The 14295-nt window shown below is 45.0% G+C and overlaps 1 protein-coding gene across 1 annotated transcript in view; it reads right to left on the bottom strand.

Annotated features, from left to right (window-relative positions):
* GARNL3 (GTPase activating Rap/RanGAP domain like 3) overlaps positions 1-14295 on the bottom strand; it is a 110662-nt gene that overhangs the window by 23115 nt on the left and 73252 nt on the right. The window contains 9 exon segments of the mRNA XM_036854452.1: positions 175-291; positions 656-754; positions 5242-5353; positions 8478-8552; positions 10165-10269; positions 12146-12229; positions 12231-12251; positions 12253-12263; positions 13344-13463. Coding sequence (XP_036710347.1) covers positions 175-291; positions 656-754; positions 5242-5353; positions 8478-8552; positions 10165-10269; positions 12146-12229; positions 12231-12251; positions 12253-12263; positions 13344-13463 — 744 coding nt within the window.

The following is a 14295-nucleotide window of genomic DNA, read 5'->3' as shown; positions in this document are numbered from 1 at the left end:
GCTTTTCTATCACTGAAGCTCTCTTAGGGAAGCAGTGATGCTACCTTTGTGATGTTTCCAAGTGAAAACAAATAAAATCAAATTCCCACTCATTTTTCTTTTCAGTAAAATCTGGGCAGTCTGAGAAAAAGATTAATTGGACAGAAACCACCAAAATATGAAGAATCGAGTCACCTTTGGTTTTCTCCAGCTTGTTTTCTCTGCAGTCATATTTGCCCTTCACGGCCTGCTTGCCCTCCATGCCCCTCTGCACAGCGCTGAGCCTGAAGACAAAGAGGCGGGCGTCTTTCCCTGGTGGGATAAAGCAGACGGAGGAGATGGATGGAAAAGTAAGACGACCTGGAAGAACTGAAAGGGTGGATTGTATAGGAAAACCACTGCTCGAGGAATCAGAATTTGAGGTGTTCCAGAATCCAGGAGAAACCCCGCATCGCCTTTATGTAATGATGCAATCAAGGATGCCCCCCCCGCCCTTCTCTCCCTCACCATCCCCTCCTCAGAGGACATATGGGCCACCAAGGCCCCTGAGCCCTGGGCACCAGGAGAAGAAACAGCTGGCACCACCGATGCAGCCAGAGCCCCACGACCCTTGTGTCGGCCACAGGCTACACTCTTCCCTTCCTCCCAGAAAACGTCACCTGGAGAGGAGTACCACCTTTGTCTGCTCTGAAAATCAGAAGGTCCAGCGCCTCCAGCACATGCATCTGCTTCACGGGCAGAGTTTTGTCAAACACTGGCACTGATGGAAGGTCATCTGGAAGAGGAAACCTGGTTACCTGATGCTGCAACCCAGACCACACTTTCTAGAACCTACAAAACGTGCCTGTGGGTAGTTTTGGACCCCGGTTCTCCCTAGGCGAGGAAGGAGGACAGCTTCTAGAGCTTTCATAAGGGCTACACAGAAAGTTCAAGCACTAGTCTCCTCTTAGCTCAGGGAGAAGGACTGGCATTTCTTTCCCAAAGGCATTCACAACTCCATACAGGGAGCATAACGGCAGGGCCCCTAAGCTGTATTCTTCTCCTCAGTGTTCATCAAAGAAAAGGCAGCATCTCCCAATTCCAATTTTTGCTGGGATTATTCCAAAGAACTGAACACCAAGTTTTAAATAATGTTAATAAGTTTAGCCATTTCTCTTGAGCATTTTCTGAGTTTTTGTCATGTTTGAAATCACATCACATCTTAGGTTGTTTTGCATATTTCTCAAGAAAGCAAAATTAGAATTTCCTTTTGTATATAAAATAAAAACAAACTTCCTATTGCAACATGCCCTATGTCCGCGTCAATAGTAATTTACCTATAAATTTTCAGTATTTCTCCATATAGGAATACGAAATCTCCTTTTTAGACAGAAATAAAAGAAGAGAGAAATATCAATTACGTTTCCCAAATAACAGGAGAAAACTAATTTTAGTGGAAACATTAGGGAAGACGTCAGGTAAACAGATGATTAAAGACACTGCAATTATACATAGGATTTGTTTTTAAGCTTACTTACTGGGATCTTAAATTGCCAGCAATTACTTTGCTCTTGGGGGTCCCTTGGACAAAGAGGGCTAAAAGAATTAAGGCTGTTCCATAAGCAAAGGGTCTGTTCTGAGCTTGACATAGACTCAGGGTAAGGCAAGGATGTCCCAGGATGGTGTAGACATTTTAGGCAGAAGTGTCTAGCTTATTCTTTATCTGCACTTCGAAGACACTTAGGTCTTCAAGTGTTCAGCTGTGGGTGTGGGTGTTTCCTTAATTGTAATTTAGGTGTGAGAGGCCCTGAGGATCTTGGCTCTTCCAGAAACCTGTCTGGGAGTTCATCCTTCCCTGGATGGTGCCCAGGAGGGAGTAGAGCTTTTATCATCCCGCTCCTGCAGGCCTGTGAGAGCGCTGTATTTTTCAGAGCACAGAGCCTGCTAGGCTCTTATTAGACAGAGGGCTTGGCTCTAGTTGCCCTTCATGATCGGGGCTAATATAAATTCTGTGACAGCCCATCAAACACTTTCCTGCTCCTCTAGCCCAGGCCTTCCCAAGAGGATTGATTCTCAGGCTCTTTGTGCTTCTGCGGGGGAAGACTCAATTTTTCAAACCATGAGATGATCACTCCAGTACCCGTCTCTATGTTTGACTAAGTGACTATGCTTGTTTCATTTTGTGAATGACAGTTCACATACACTGAGGGCTTCCTACATGCCAGGCCTTAATGCTAAGTGTTTTATGTGTCATTTAATGTAGATTTCCCAATGACCCTACTAGGTAGGAACTTCTAATACTCCCATTTAACAAATGAGGAACCTGAGGCTCAGAGGTGATAGAAAATTGTCTAAGCTCACGTCTTGAGCTTGCGGAACCCAAGTCCGTGCAAGGACAAGTCTGGGCTCTTAGCCAGTGTTTAGCCTAAAAACAGCACTGCATCCCTGTGGATTGATGGGGGAGCACGGGAAAATTGTGCCGTAAGGAATTAATGTGACAGAAGCACTTCATTTTGCAGTTAAAAACAGAGGGATACCGTGTGGCTGCCTATGTACAGAGTAAATGAGCATTTATTCTCCATCTAGTCTTTCTCAGGTGCTCTAAAACAGGTTTATATACAGCACAGGAAGGAAGGGAAGGAAAGGATATGAGAAAGTGACGTGGATTCAATGACTATTTCATAACATGGTTTCCTTCTTGTAATCTCTTTAGGAAGAAACAATCTTTTAGACCTGGCTTTCCTATTACTGCAAAACCAAAACAAATGGTGATAGCATATTTAATCAGTATTTAGTCTCCCTTCAGAGTAGGTTTTGCTACACTTAGAATGCAAAGACTCTTGATGTTAATAATGACCTTGAAAAGGAGCAGACTCTCAAGGGGGTAAGTCTAATGAAATTAAGCAGAGGCTAATGGGACAGAGTGGAACTTGGCGTGAAACAAAATGGAGAGATTCACTCACAGAGATAATTCGTAATACAATTAAGTGTAGACAAGAAAAAGGTAAACAAAGAAATAACAAGAGAATTATGGCTTAAAAGCACAACAAGGAATACAAAGAAAGCCTTAAGGGTTATTCTCTTTTTAGCAAAGGCAAACAGGGATGCATTACTGCATAACTAGGACATGAAAGTAATAATCTGAGTAATACATCTAAGCTGGTGGTGGGTGTATATGGCTACCACCTGTGTTAAGACAACATCCCTCAAGTTTGAAAGAAAAGAATTTCCTGGCAGTCACAATAATCCTTACATCTGACACTTCCATTACATTTTGGATACGTAAAGATGAAAATTTCAGAAAGGGACTTGGTAATCTTGGTTTGGATTTTACATTTACATAGAAGCAACTCAAACAGAATTTTTTTTTCTGTTTTTAGGCAAGCCTTACAAATAGTCACTATGAAACATACTTTCTCTTTCCTAAAAAGGCAAACAGGTAGAATTTGACATTCTTTTCATCACAAAAATTTTCATAATTATTTGCCCAGGAGTATAGTCTTGGAAATCTGCATCAAGGTAAAGACAATCACATTGGTAGAGTTTAATTTAATTTTAATAAAATGTAGTTGGTTTAGTGGAGAGAGCACTGGACAAGGAATCACCTCTGGGTTCTGGTTCCAGATGTGCCACTAACCAGCTGTATGGTCTTGGGCAAGTCACATCATTTCTTTAGGCCTCCGTTTCTTCATCTGTAAAACTAAGAGACTAGACTAAACCCCTAAGGTTTGTTTTTTTAAATAAATTCTTTTATTTGGTTGCACTTTGAGCAAAATCTATAGATTTTGTTACCTTCTGGCAAGTTCATAGGGATAGAGTAATGATGATAGCGACTGTTTGGTAAGGTACTGCTACCTGCCAGACGCTGCTTTAAGCGCTTACAGGTAAGTAAGTAACTTCGTTTAATCTCCGCATCTCCTCCCTTGCGGTTAGGATCATCATCCTTATTTTGTTTAGTTCATCATTTCTCATTATTATAAACTATTTTTTAGCTACTTAAAAAATTACCCCCACTTTAGAGAAACCTGAAGCTCAGAGAGGTTTTCTTCAAGATCACAAAGATTTTCTAACTGTTTTATAAAAGTTTCTAAAATTAAATATTTAATTTAAATTCTGAATTTATGAATTTTAAGTTATCTGGCTTTCAGTAAATTAGTTATATACACAATTATATATGTGTATATATGTGAATTTAAAAAATTATGTTATGGATACAACATTTAAAGATATAGCAAAAATAACAGATAAGGTCAGAAATAAGTCCATTATAAAGTCTTGTCCACCTCTCATCGTCCTACCGGAGGCACCTAGCACGGGGCCCGGAACACAGCACGTACTTATAAATGTGCTGAGTCAGGGACTGAGGAGGGAGTAAAGGTCGAGGCCAAGGATGGGAAGATGCTGCAGTTTTAGGCTGTTATGTTACTCTCACAGGAGGTGGCCTTCAGGATGCTCATAAAGCATCACTATGGTAACCAGAGACCGGGCAGCCTGCTCCTGTGCACGGAGGATGTGCCCTTGGAAGATGCTGTCTCTACACCTATGGCTCCCTCTGAAGCCCCAGGACATGACTTGCTACTAGTGTTTAGCTCCTTTATCATTCATTAGGAGTCTGGAAGAATCCAAGGGGCCTCCTGCTGGAAAGGACCACACAGTCCTTGAGGCTAAATTAAATCCCCACTCGAAGTTGAATGCCCTCTACGGCATCCTTGCCAAGGCGGGAGCTGACCGCCTCCCTGGGGGCAGGCTGACCCACCCGGCTGTGAAAAGTTTGGTTTTATATTGAGATGAGATCTGTCTTCCTGTCAAAATCTTTGTTTCTCTATCCTTCAAATATAGGTTATCTAAGATTCTTATTGTTTGTTTTGGATACTGAGTACTTTTCGAATTAGAAATCTTAAAAGAAAAAAAAAAGCGCTTCAAGAGAGAGCATATCCCTGAGACAGCAGCTCTAAGTAACAACCTGCCCTTGTCAATTTAAAGTAAAATTTTGGAATCATGATAAGTATTGGCCGCAAAGGAGATTTTCCTTGCAGGTTATTTGATATCCACAGACTAATTGGAAGGGATGAAACTGTCATGCAGGCCCGCTCCCACCCCCCGCCCCCCACGGCCCAGGCTTGCCTGTTGAAAACAAGGGAGTAATTTTTAAGGAAATAAAGCTCTGCTAAGGACACTGCTGAGGACCCATTTATCTAAAGGGAGCTGACCGGTGGTCACCCATCTTAGAAGTACTACAAGTTATACAAAGAGAGACATTTGAAGGAGCAGCTACTCACTAACCATCCACTAGCAAGACTCCAGCATCAGTGGAAACCAGCAAGGCCTGGCCCCAGGGATCTGCACACACGGCTTCGTGAGGGAAATTACTGCAGAAACACTGGGGCTCCCAAGGCTGCGAGGCAACCAAGCATCAGAAGGTAAGTGCACCAGAAAGAACACACCGGCCCATCAGGTGGAAACGCACAGCACACCACCGCCCAAAACAGCAACACAGATGCCCTCAAACCCTGGGAGCTAGAAGGGCTCTGACTCAGTTACCTTTCTTAAGAAGAAAAGTCTCCTTCCAGAAACGCACGCAATAGGAAAAGGCTGGAGTCACATGTTTCTGGCACCGTGACCAGAGTCTATATCGTAATGACGCCCCACAGGGGCAATCGAAGCATTGGTAACGTTTTCTAAGCAAACGTTTCTCTTTATTATAAAAGGAAGTCCCACCCAACTCTCTAAACAAAGTCAGATTCCTGTGTTGCTGATTCGGCAAAATTATTAAACCGTACACAATGCAAGAAGTTGATATCGTCTTAACATGAAAATGCTTACTGACCCATTTAAGGCTACAAATCTTCAAGAAAAAAAAAACAAACACCTGTTTGTAGGAATATGGCAAGGGCTGCTGATGAAACCCACTCGTGTTCTCCCACGTGACACATTCACGTCATGGAACTCGCATCCTTAGTTTCATTCCATGTCGGGCAGGAAGAGTCAGCCCCACCTCACTGCTGCCTCGGAGCTGCGGCCGATGCCTGGAGTCTGCAGGTGTAGTTCGTGGCTTCTGAGCCACACCAGAATCAGGGACATTCTCACCTGAACCATTAATTTCCCTCCAAAGCATGTGGCTTGCCCTCAAGGGACAAGGAAGTCTGTGGAGATTCTCAGGGACGAGTTGAAGTCCCATGTCTTCACTTTTACCTGGGGCTGTACAAGAGCCCGTGTGCATGCGTAGGTGTGTTTGCATGGGCCGGGTGAGCACACGCTCGCACACTCAAAGTAGAAGCGATGGCTCTGAGGTCACCTGCAAGGGTGTCATTTGGGATGAGGGTAAACACTGTGTGCATTATTGCTGTCTTAGAAGAGTATGCTTTCCCTTTATAAAACCCAACAGCCTCAAAATGAATATTCTAATTGCTAAGATGAGGCTCAGGCTGTTGTGAAAAGATCACACAAAGAATGTGAAGATATTTTATAAACTGAAAGAGGGTCGCACAAGTGCATGTCATTACTTGGAATGGCAGTTCCCTAAGATTTCTGGAAATTCTGAGTTTGTGACTTAGAGCAGGAGGATATGGAAAAGCAAAGCCAATGTAAATGCCAACTGGGTGACAGACACAGATGCTAGAGCATTAGACACCGAGGTGGAAAGCCAATTCCGAGTAACAGAATGTTCTCTGAGTGCAGGACACAAGATCAGAACGCTTATGCAGAACTGGGGTTTTTAACCCAGAAGATCGAGGGGCCCTGAAGGATCCGGGGGGGGGGGCACTTAGGGAGGTCCGTGAAGCCCTGAAACTGTATTCAACGTGCTGTATAGGTGCCATTCGTAATTTTAATGGGCTGGAGTGTGTGTTGGGGGCATGGGGGTCCACTGGCTTCATGGGCCCTCAAAGTGGCTGGGGACTGCAAGAGTCTGAGGCCAGCACGTCGGAGGTGTCAGCGATGAGAACTCAGCCCCAGACCCACAGACGCTCTGGTCTGAGGCCTGATGGCATTTATCATTGCACTGGACTCCCCGCTGCCACATGACGGGCTTGGTGCAGATTCTGAGGGCAACGATGTGGTCTTCGGGCCTTCCTGCCCAAGCCCAGAACTCTTTACTGGCTCCCCGCTAAGGACATTAACACAGCTCATGGAATGATGGATGCCTAGGAGACTGACAGTGCCCATGCTCTGGAAGTAGAGCACCCTCGGGAGCAGCATGTGGGACTCTGGCCTCTGCGGAGCCAACTTCGCAACAGCCCATGAGGGCCTGTAGAGTAGTGTTTCTTCAAGGATGGCCCGTGGCCCACTGGTAGGTCATGCACTGATCCAAAAAATGGAAGCTCTTTCTTTGTCGTTTACCGATGAACAAGTTACTTTCATTTTTATGTACACCTAAGAACTTCTTATTAAGAAGGTTACTAAATCTTACTGGAATTTGTTCTCTATAAAGGGCTTGACAACACTGCAAATTCTACTATTCATAGGAACAAGCAGATAGTGGGAATTTTTGCAACCTTTGGAACCTTTGGAAAAGATGCTTTGCCATCCGTCTTGCCTGAAATTGGCTGTGGTTTTTCAGCATCAGTTGTATTTTGAGCTCATCATTTTCTTGAAACCAGACTTTAAAGTTTGTAGGTTCTGCAATTCAGATACAGATCATCCATACCTTTATTGCGAAAGTAGATGTATTCGTAATTCTTTTGCTTTTACAATGGCCATTTCTCCAGTGATGCACTGTCTGTGGATTTGTTCCATTTAACTACCGTTTACATATTCTGAACATAGACATATTTCAGTATGTAGGGTATGGGCTTTACAATACAAAATCATGCAAACAGTAAGTTTGTACTGCGACTTGTTTTCATTGTTTTCTCTTCTATGCTTGATGACCACCTAGTTCTTTTTCCACAGGAAGTGGAAATGAGAAGTAGATACTCAGGCCACAGAATGACTGGTTTGGCTGAATGAACTGTAGATGAAGCAGTGGTTGCTCAGCTGTGGTCCTCTGACCAACACCATCAGCATCAACTTGTTAGAAATGCAAATTCTCAGGGCCCACTCAGACCTACGGAGTCAGAAACTCTGGGGGTGATTCTAACACACACTAAAGCCTGAGAAATACTGCCCTAGAGCCTTGCCGTTTAGTGTGTCCGTGTCGGCAGCACAGGCACCACTTGAGATCCTGTTAGAAATGTAGCATCTCGGCCCTGCCACGCAGAGCTGTTGATGAGAACGTGCACTGGGTCAGGATGTCCAGGTGGTCTGTAGGCACACAAGGCTTGAGGAGCACTGCTGAGCCCAGTCTGCTTTTCCAGGCCCAGTCTAGCAGCGCTGCTCCTTTAAGCAAAGGCACAGCACACTATGGAAACAGGGGGGCTCTCACTAGATGCCACCCAACTTTATCTGGGGCTTCCCCTGTGGACTCTGCTGTAGACAAGCTGTTCCTCCTCCTGCTCCACAAAACTCTTTCTAAGAATCTCAATAACTTCACTGAGGACAAAGGACATTCACAGTTGAGCTTGAAAGCATCACCGACTCACCTCTTTTTTACAGATCCCCGCGGCCACCAGGCTTGATGGAGCATCCCCTCTCACGATGGATTTCAGTTTTAGCGCCTGACGGAACAGAGATCTCTTTTAGTTTATCAGGCAGTAAAAGAACAGCAGGATCAACAAGTATGATTTGAAAAAAATTTTTTTAATGAAACAGGAGAAATTTCAGGCTAAAGTCTCAGGTTCCCATGCTGCCCTATCATCGAAGATAAGGAATGGAGTCAGCTGGACCTGGTGAAGCCCTCATGACTCCAAACGCTTTCTGTCATTTCAACTAATCAGTATATCAGTACAGTGATTTCTAAACCATCAGTATTGGAAAAAATCCCCAGGTCCCTCCTCAAACTTGATGAATCAGAATCTCTGAAAGTAGAGTCAGGGTATCTTTTTTTTTTTGTTTTTTAAATATTTATTTATTTGGCTGTGCCGGGTCTTAGTTGTGGCATGTGGGATCTAGTTCCCTGACAAGGGATCGAACCCGAGCCCCCTGCATCGGGAGCATGGAGTCTTAACCACTGGACCACCAGGGAAGTCCCGAGTTGGGGTATCTTTAAACATGGACCAAAGTTGGAGGGCCCCAGTAACGGTGCACCTGCTTTGGGAAAAGGTTATCTTTGCCGTTAAAGCTTTCCTAAGCTTTGCTATTGGCTTTGACTTTCGGGTCAGAACCTTGTCTGCAGCTGGCAGCTCTCCTCCTCCCTCTTGTGACATGGGACCAAGGCAGAAAGCTGTGTCACCTCCAGAACTAAGTAATACTAATGTCACGTAGGAGCAAGGCAAAGGGGGAATGGTTTCCTCCAAAATCTGGAACAAGGTGATGCCTGGGAGCCGCCTCACTGTGACGACTACTTCCAAGCGGTAGGGGGAATCCAGGTCTCCTGCGAGGACACCCCCTATGTGCTGACTCCTGCCAGGGAGGAGTTCAAGGTGCTTTCCCTAAATTGGCTCCCCACACTTCAGAAAATTCCCGGGAGGCAGGCAAATGATACATGCTCCTTTATCAAGAGGGAGCCCAGCCTGGGCCCTGTGGCCTCTTGCTCCCAGCCAGTGTCACCCCCGCTTTAGCAGAGGGCTTTCCTCTCACTCACGCCTGCAGAGAGCTACGCCTACATGGTTATCAAAAATCTCCTTTGTCTAGGGACTTCCCTGGTGGTTAAGAATCTGCCTGCCAATGCAGGGGACATGGATTCGAGCCCTGGTCTGGGAAGATCCCACATGCCGTGGAGCAGCTAAGCCCATGCGCCACAACTACTGAGCCTGTGCACCTAGAGTCCATGCTCCGCAACAAAGAGTAGCCCCCGCTCGCCACAACTAGAGAAAGCCTGTGCGCAGCAACGAAGACCCAACACAGCCAAAAAAAAATCTTTGTGTAAACAACAAGGTCCTACTGTATAGCACAGGGAACTACATTCAATATCCTGTTTTAAACCATAATAAAAAAGAATATGAAAAAGAATATATATGTATAACTGAATCACATTGCTGTACAGCAGAAATGAACACATTGTAAATCAGTTATACTTCAATAAAATTAAAAAAAAATCTCACTCGTGGTTCCACAGTAATCCTAAGAGAAGTGACAGAGCTCTTCCAGGAGTATCAAACATAACATTCTTTGCAGGCGGGCCATCTGGTTTGGATGTCAGAATAAAACAGGTGTCAGAATAAAACCCACCTGCCCTATTCTAACGAACTCTGCCTGGCGGGCCTCCTCTTTCTTCCGTGCTGACTTGGGCGACTCTGGTAAGACATCACTGAAAGATCGTCTATTAAGCATGTTCTGAAAAAGAAAGACAAGTTATGAATTCCAAAGATGGTTGTCAAATCTCATCCTTTGGCTTCTCTTAGTGGACAAACCTATTTGTCCAAATGGTCCTACTTCTGCCTTCTCTATTCATTCTCTCAGTAAGCATCTATGAGGCACCACTTAAGTGCCGACCAGGTCTGTGCTAGGCGTGAGGGATTAAGGAGCCAACGGGGGAGAGCCCGCCCCGTAGAGGCTGAGAGCACGGGCTCTGAAATCAAGCAAACCAGCATCCCTCCTCTTACTAACGGCCTAACAGCGTGGTCGGCCACCATGCTGCACAGCTCCAAGGACGCCATGCTCAGAGAGGGGCACCCCTGGAACACGACATACAAAATTCTAGGTGAACGGTACTCCCTGGAGTTGTGCAGCTCTGTGGCCTTCTGGGTAACTTCGGGCAAGGGAGTTAATTTCTGAGTCTCAGTGTCTTTGTGTGGCTAATACCTGTCTCTGAGGTGTGTTATGAGGACTAAGTGAGGAAATGCATGAAAGGTGCTTGGGCACATACTCAGTAAATGTTAGTTTTCTTCCAAACTGCAGAGAACTGGGTGCACGCATGCAATTAGCATGTATTGGCTGAGCATCTACTGCTCTGCTGGATTTGGGGGATGTGATGCACATGGTCTGTGTCCTGGTGGAGCAGAGTCTACGGGGGAGACAGATTAAGTAATTGATTACATGACTGGCACATGGGATAATTTCTATGAAGGGGCGGTCCCGTAAAGCATGTGGAGGCATTAACAGGGGCACGTGGCTTCAGCTGGGGGCTGGGGAAGGCTGCTAAGGCGCAGTGATGTTTCAGCTGAGACCTGAAGGACATCACATATTCCTCTTGGTACCCTCTCTTCACCATTTCCTGACTTAAGGAAAAAAGGGAATGGACAGATTGCCAATTATGGCTGGCTCTTTAAGGCACCCTGGGGTGGTCTGGACCAATCCCTGTGAGTAGTTAGGGTGTATCGACCAGCCAGAAGTCAAGGGCACCTATAAGATGGTGGTGGTCACTGTGTTGAAGGGAAAGGACTGCACGAGCACCAGCTCGTTTTGATGTTCTTCATCTCTCCGGGCGGCCACCTGAGACTGGACACTGCATTTACGTTCACACGTCAGTAGCAACTCCTTTTCCTGGAGTTTGTGGCTGCACCGATTCTAGGGATGTCTTCCCCCTTGTTCCGTGCTTCCTTGATAAATTTGGGAAATGCTTCTAAACAACGATGATTCCATTTTGCATTAACACTCGTTAGCCACTCTGACATGTGGCGATCTCGCACTGAGTCTAGAGGCCTCCAAAAAGCATGGGTGCCCCTCGAGGCGCTGGGCTCCTCAGGGAGGTACTGGGTCCCATCAGTGTGGATACACCTTCAGTCTAGGAAGTATCTGGCACAAAGTGGATTTTCAGTAAATGTACATACTTATTTCAGTGCCTGAATATGGGGCTCACCAGTAAATCTCCAGAAAACCTTATAGAGCCCCCAATCTCTCCCCCAAATCCCCACTTTGCCTGTCCATCAGCTCCATGGCACGAGTAATGCTGAGCAGTACCCCCAAAGACAGGTACCCCAAAAGTACTCTCAAATGCTCCAGGGATTGCTGACTGACATTCATGCCCTCAGCCTGCATCTCGACTTCCACAGGCCTTGGCTTTATGAAAATCACACTCTTGTATATGGACATTCAACATCCCTTCTTCCCGTGACAACCATGAGAGAACATGAGTCCCTGGAGGCCACAGTCCAGTGTTGACAGCAGGATCAGGCGACTCTACGCTTTTCTAACCAGGACTCATCGCTAGGACTTGTGTTCTCAACTCAGACCCCGTGAGAAGGAAAGAACACCACGGACCCAGGGTTACCTTATGCAAATCTGGCATCAAATCCTGGTATAAAGATCGAATCAACATATCCAGAGTTCGTCGACGTTTCTGGGCGAATGTTGGGGGTTTCCAGAGTGGCTTTTTCCACCATTAATTACTAAAATAAATCAAGTTATAAAGGGAGTTACAAATATTAACAGGCTATTGAAGAATGCTCTTCTCAAGGAAACTCTCACAGTAAATGCCACCCACTTTCCCTAATGACTGGTATAACCCTTCTTTCCATGGAAGAATGCTTTAAAAACTCTCTAAATTTCTCCTGTACAAACCCATATTCCATAGGTATGTCTATCTGACCCTTCTTGTTGGATTACAAGCTTCCTGAGCAGAGGGTATATCTAATTACTTGAAGACCTAGCACACACCCAACGGCCCTCATCCACAATTCCACCCCACCCAGCCCAACCATCCATCCATCCAATCCGTCTATCCCACCCACCCATCCATCAACCATCCCTCCCACTCATCCATCCATCCACCTACCCACCCATCCCACCCACTCATCCAACACATGGGGCCTAACCACCAGGATGCCATTCAATGGGATTATAATTTAAATATATATTTGCTGCATTTTGTTAGAAAAAATAACAATTGCCTAAGCAGAGTACTGGGATTCTTAGCTCAATGAAAGTTTCTTCTGGAAGAAAAAGCGGTGGTTTAGTGGACAACAGACACTGAGAGTCAATAAAGTGGAATGTCCAGTTACACATTAGAGCACAGAATAGAAAGTGTGCAGTACAGTTTGGAGCTTGAGGTCAAGACAGTTATGGGTTTGAATCCCAGCTGTGCTGTTATCTGTGCATTTTAAAGCAAATTATTTAGATTCTTGGGGCCTCAATTTTCTAGCTTGTAAAATGGATATAACCATATTTCCTTATAGGGTTGTTGTAAGAATGTAAGTCATATAATACGTATTAAAGAGCACAGAGCTAGGCATATCAAACTGAATAAATATTAGCTATTTGGTGGGTAGGATGGTAGGTATAGATGAGAACCCAGGAGAGACCTTCACAACACTGTCAGAAAACTAAATACGCTTCTCGTGAAGAAGTAACAGAACATGGAATGCAATCAATGCTTAAACAATGTCTTCTTCACAGCATCCTGGGAGAATTGGAAGAAATGTATTCTGCTGTAGAACAAGTTGCAAAAACATTTCAAAATAGAAACTTACATTTCACTAGCAAAAAGTCCCTGAATTCCTGGTGGTCTGTAAACACCGGTGGGGAGGGCAAGGGTGGGCCAAAGAGTGGTACGCTTTCCTCTGAAAATATTTTCAGCCTGTGTAGAGAACATTGCAGAATTACTTGGTTTTTCTTCAAAGATCACCGATATTTGCATCTTAAATTTGTTCAGTTGCCTATGTGATATGTTAGGAATACTCCTTCCACAGGAGGAGGGCCTTCTCTGGGCTGCCAGAGCCTTTGCCACCATGCAGCAATCCTGTGTGCTTTAGGGCAAAGACCAAGTCTTACTGGATCCTTCGTGGTCCAACCCACCAAGCCGCAGGCAAGGTCAGGCACCCCAGGAACAATAGCAAAGACCACCACTGAGCACCCACTGCACACCAGGCAGCATACTTGGTATTTTAAGACATAGCATCAGCTGATTCTCACCAAACTGTCCAGGTAGAATCATTACCTTCACTCCACAGATGAGGCTTGAGGCTCCAAGAAGATAAACACTTTTTTTTCAAAGCCTCGAAGTTAATAAGTGATAGAGCTGGGATTCTAACCCAGATCTATTTGGCTCAAATTTCATGCTCTTTTCACAACATCATGATACCTTTTAACAGATTAATTTTTGAGAACAGGATTAGTTTTTGAGAAGGATAAATGGGCAAGAATGTAGCCTAGGAAGGAGGGGACTCTGGTCAAGATCAAACGTATCACACTTGTGCCCTCTGTGGAGCACAAAAACATTCCTGACCCTGATCCTTTGGTCTACTTCATGGAGCAACACTATATGAAACAAGTTTTTCCTGAAGACACGGTGGCTTTCAAATCAATCAAAAAATATGTATATCAAGAGTCTCGGGACTTCCCTGGTGGCACAGTGGTTAAGACTCCGAGCTCCCAGTGCAGGGGGGCCCAGGTTCGATCCCTGATCAGGGAAGTAGATCCCAC

This window comes from Balaenoptera musculus, chromosome 6, assembly GCF_009873245.2.
Source record: "Balaenoptera musculus isolate JJ_BM4_2016_0621 chromosome 6, mBalMus1.pri.v3, whole genome shotgun sequence".
NCBI classification, from domain to species: Eukaryota; Metazoa; Chordata; class Mammalia; order Artiodactyla; family Balaenopteridae; genus Balaenoptera; species Balaenoptera musculus.
This window is presented reverse-complemented; position numbering and strand designations above follow the sequence as displayed.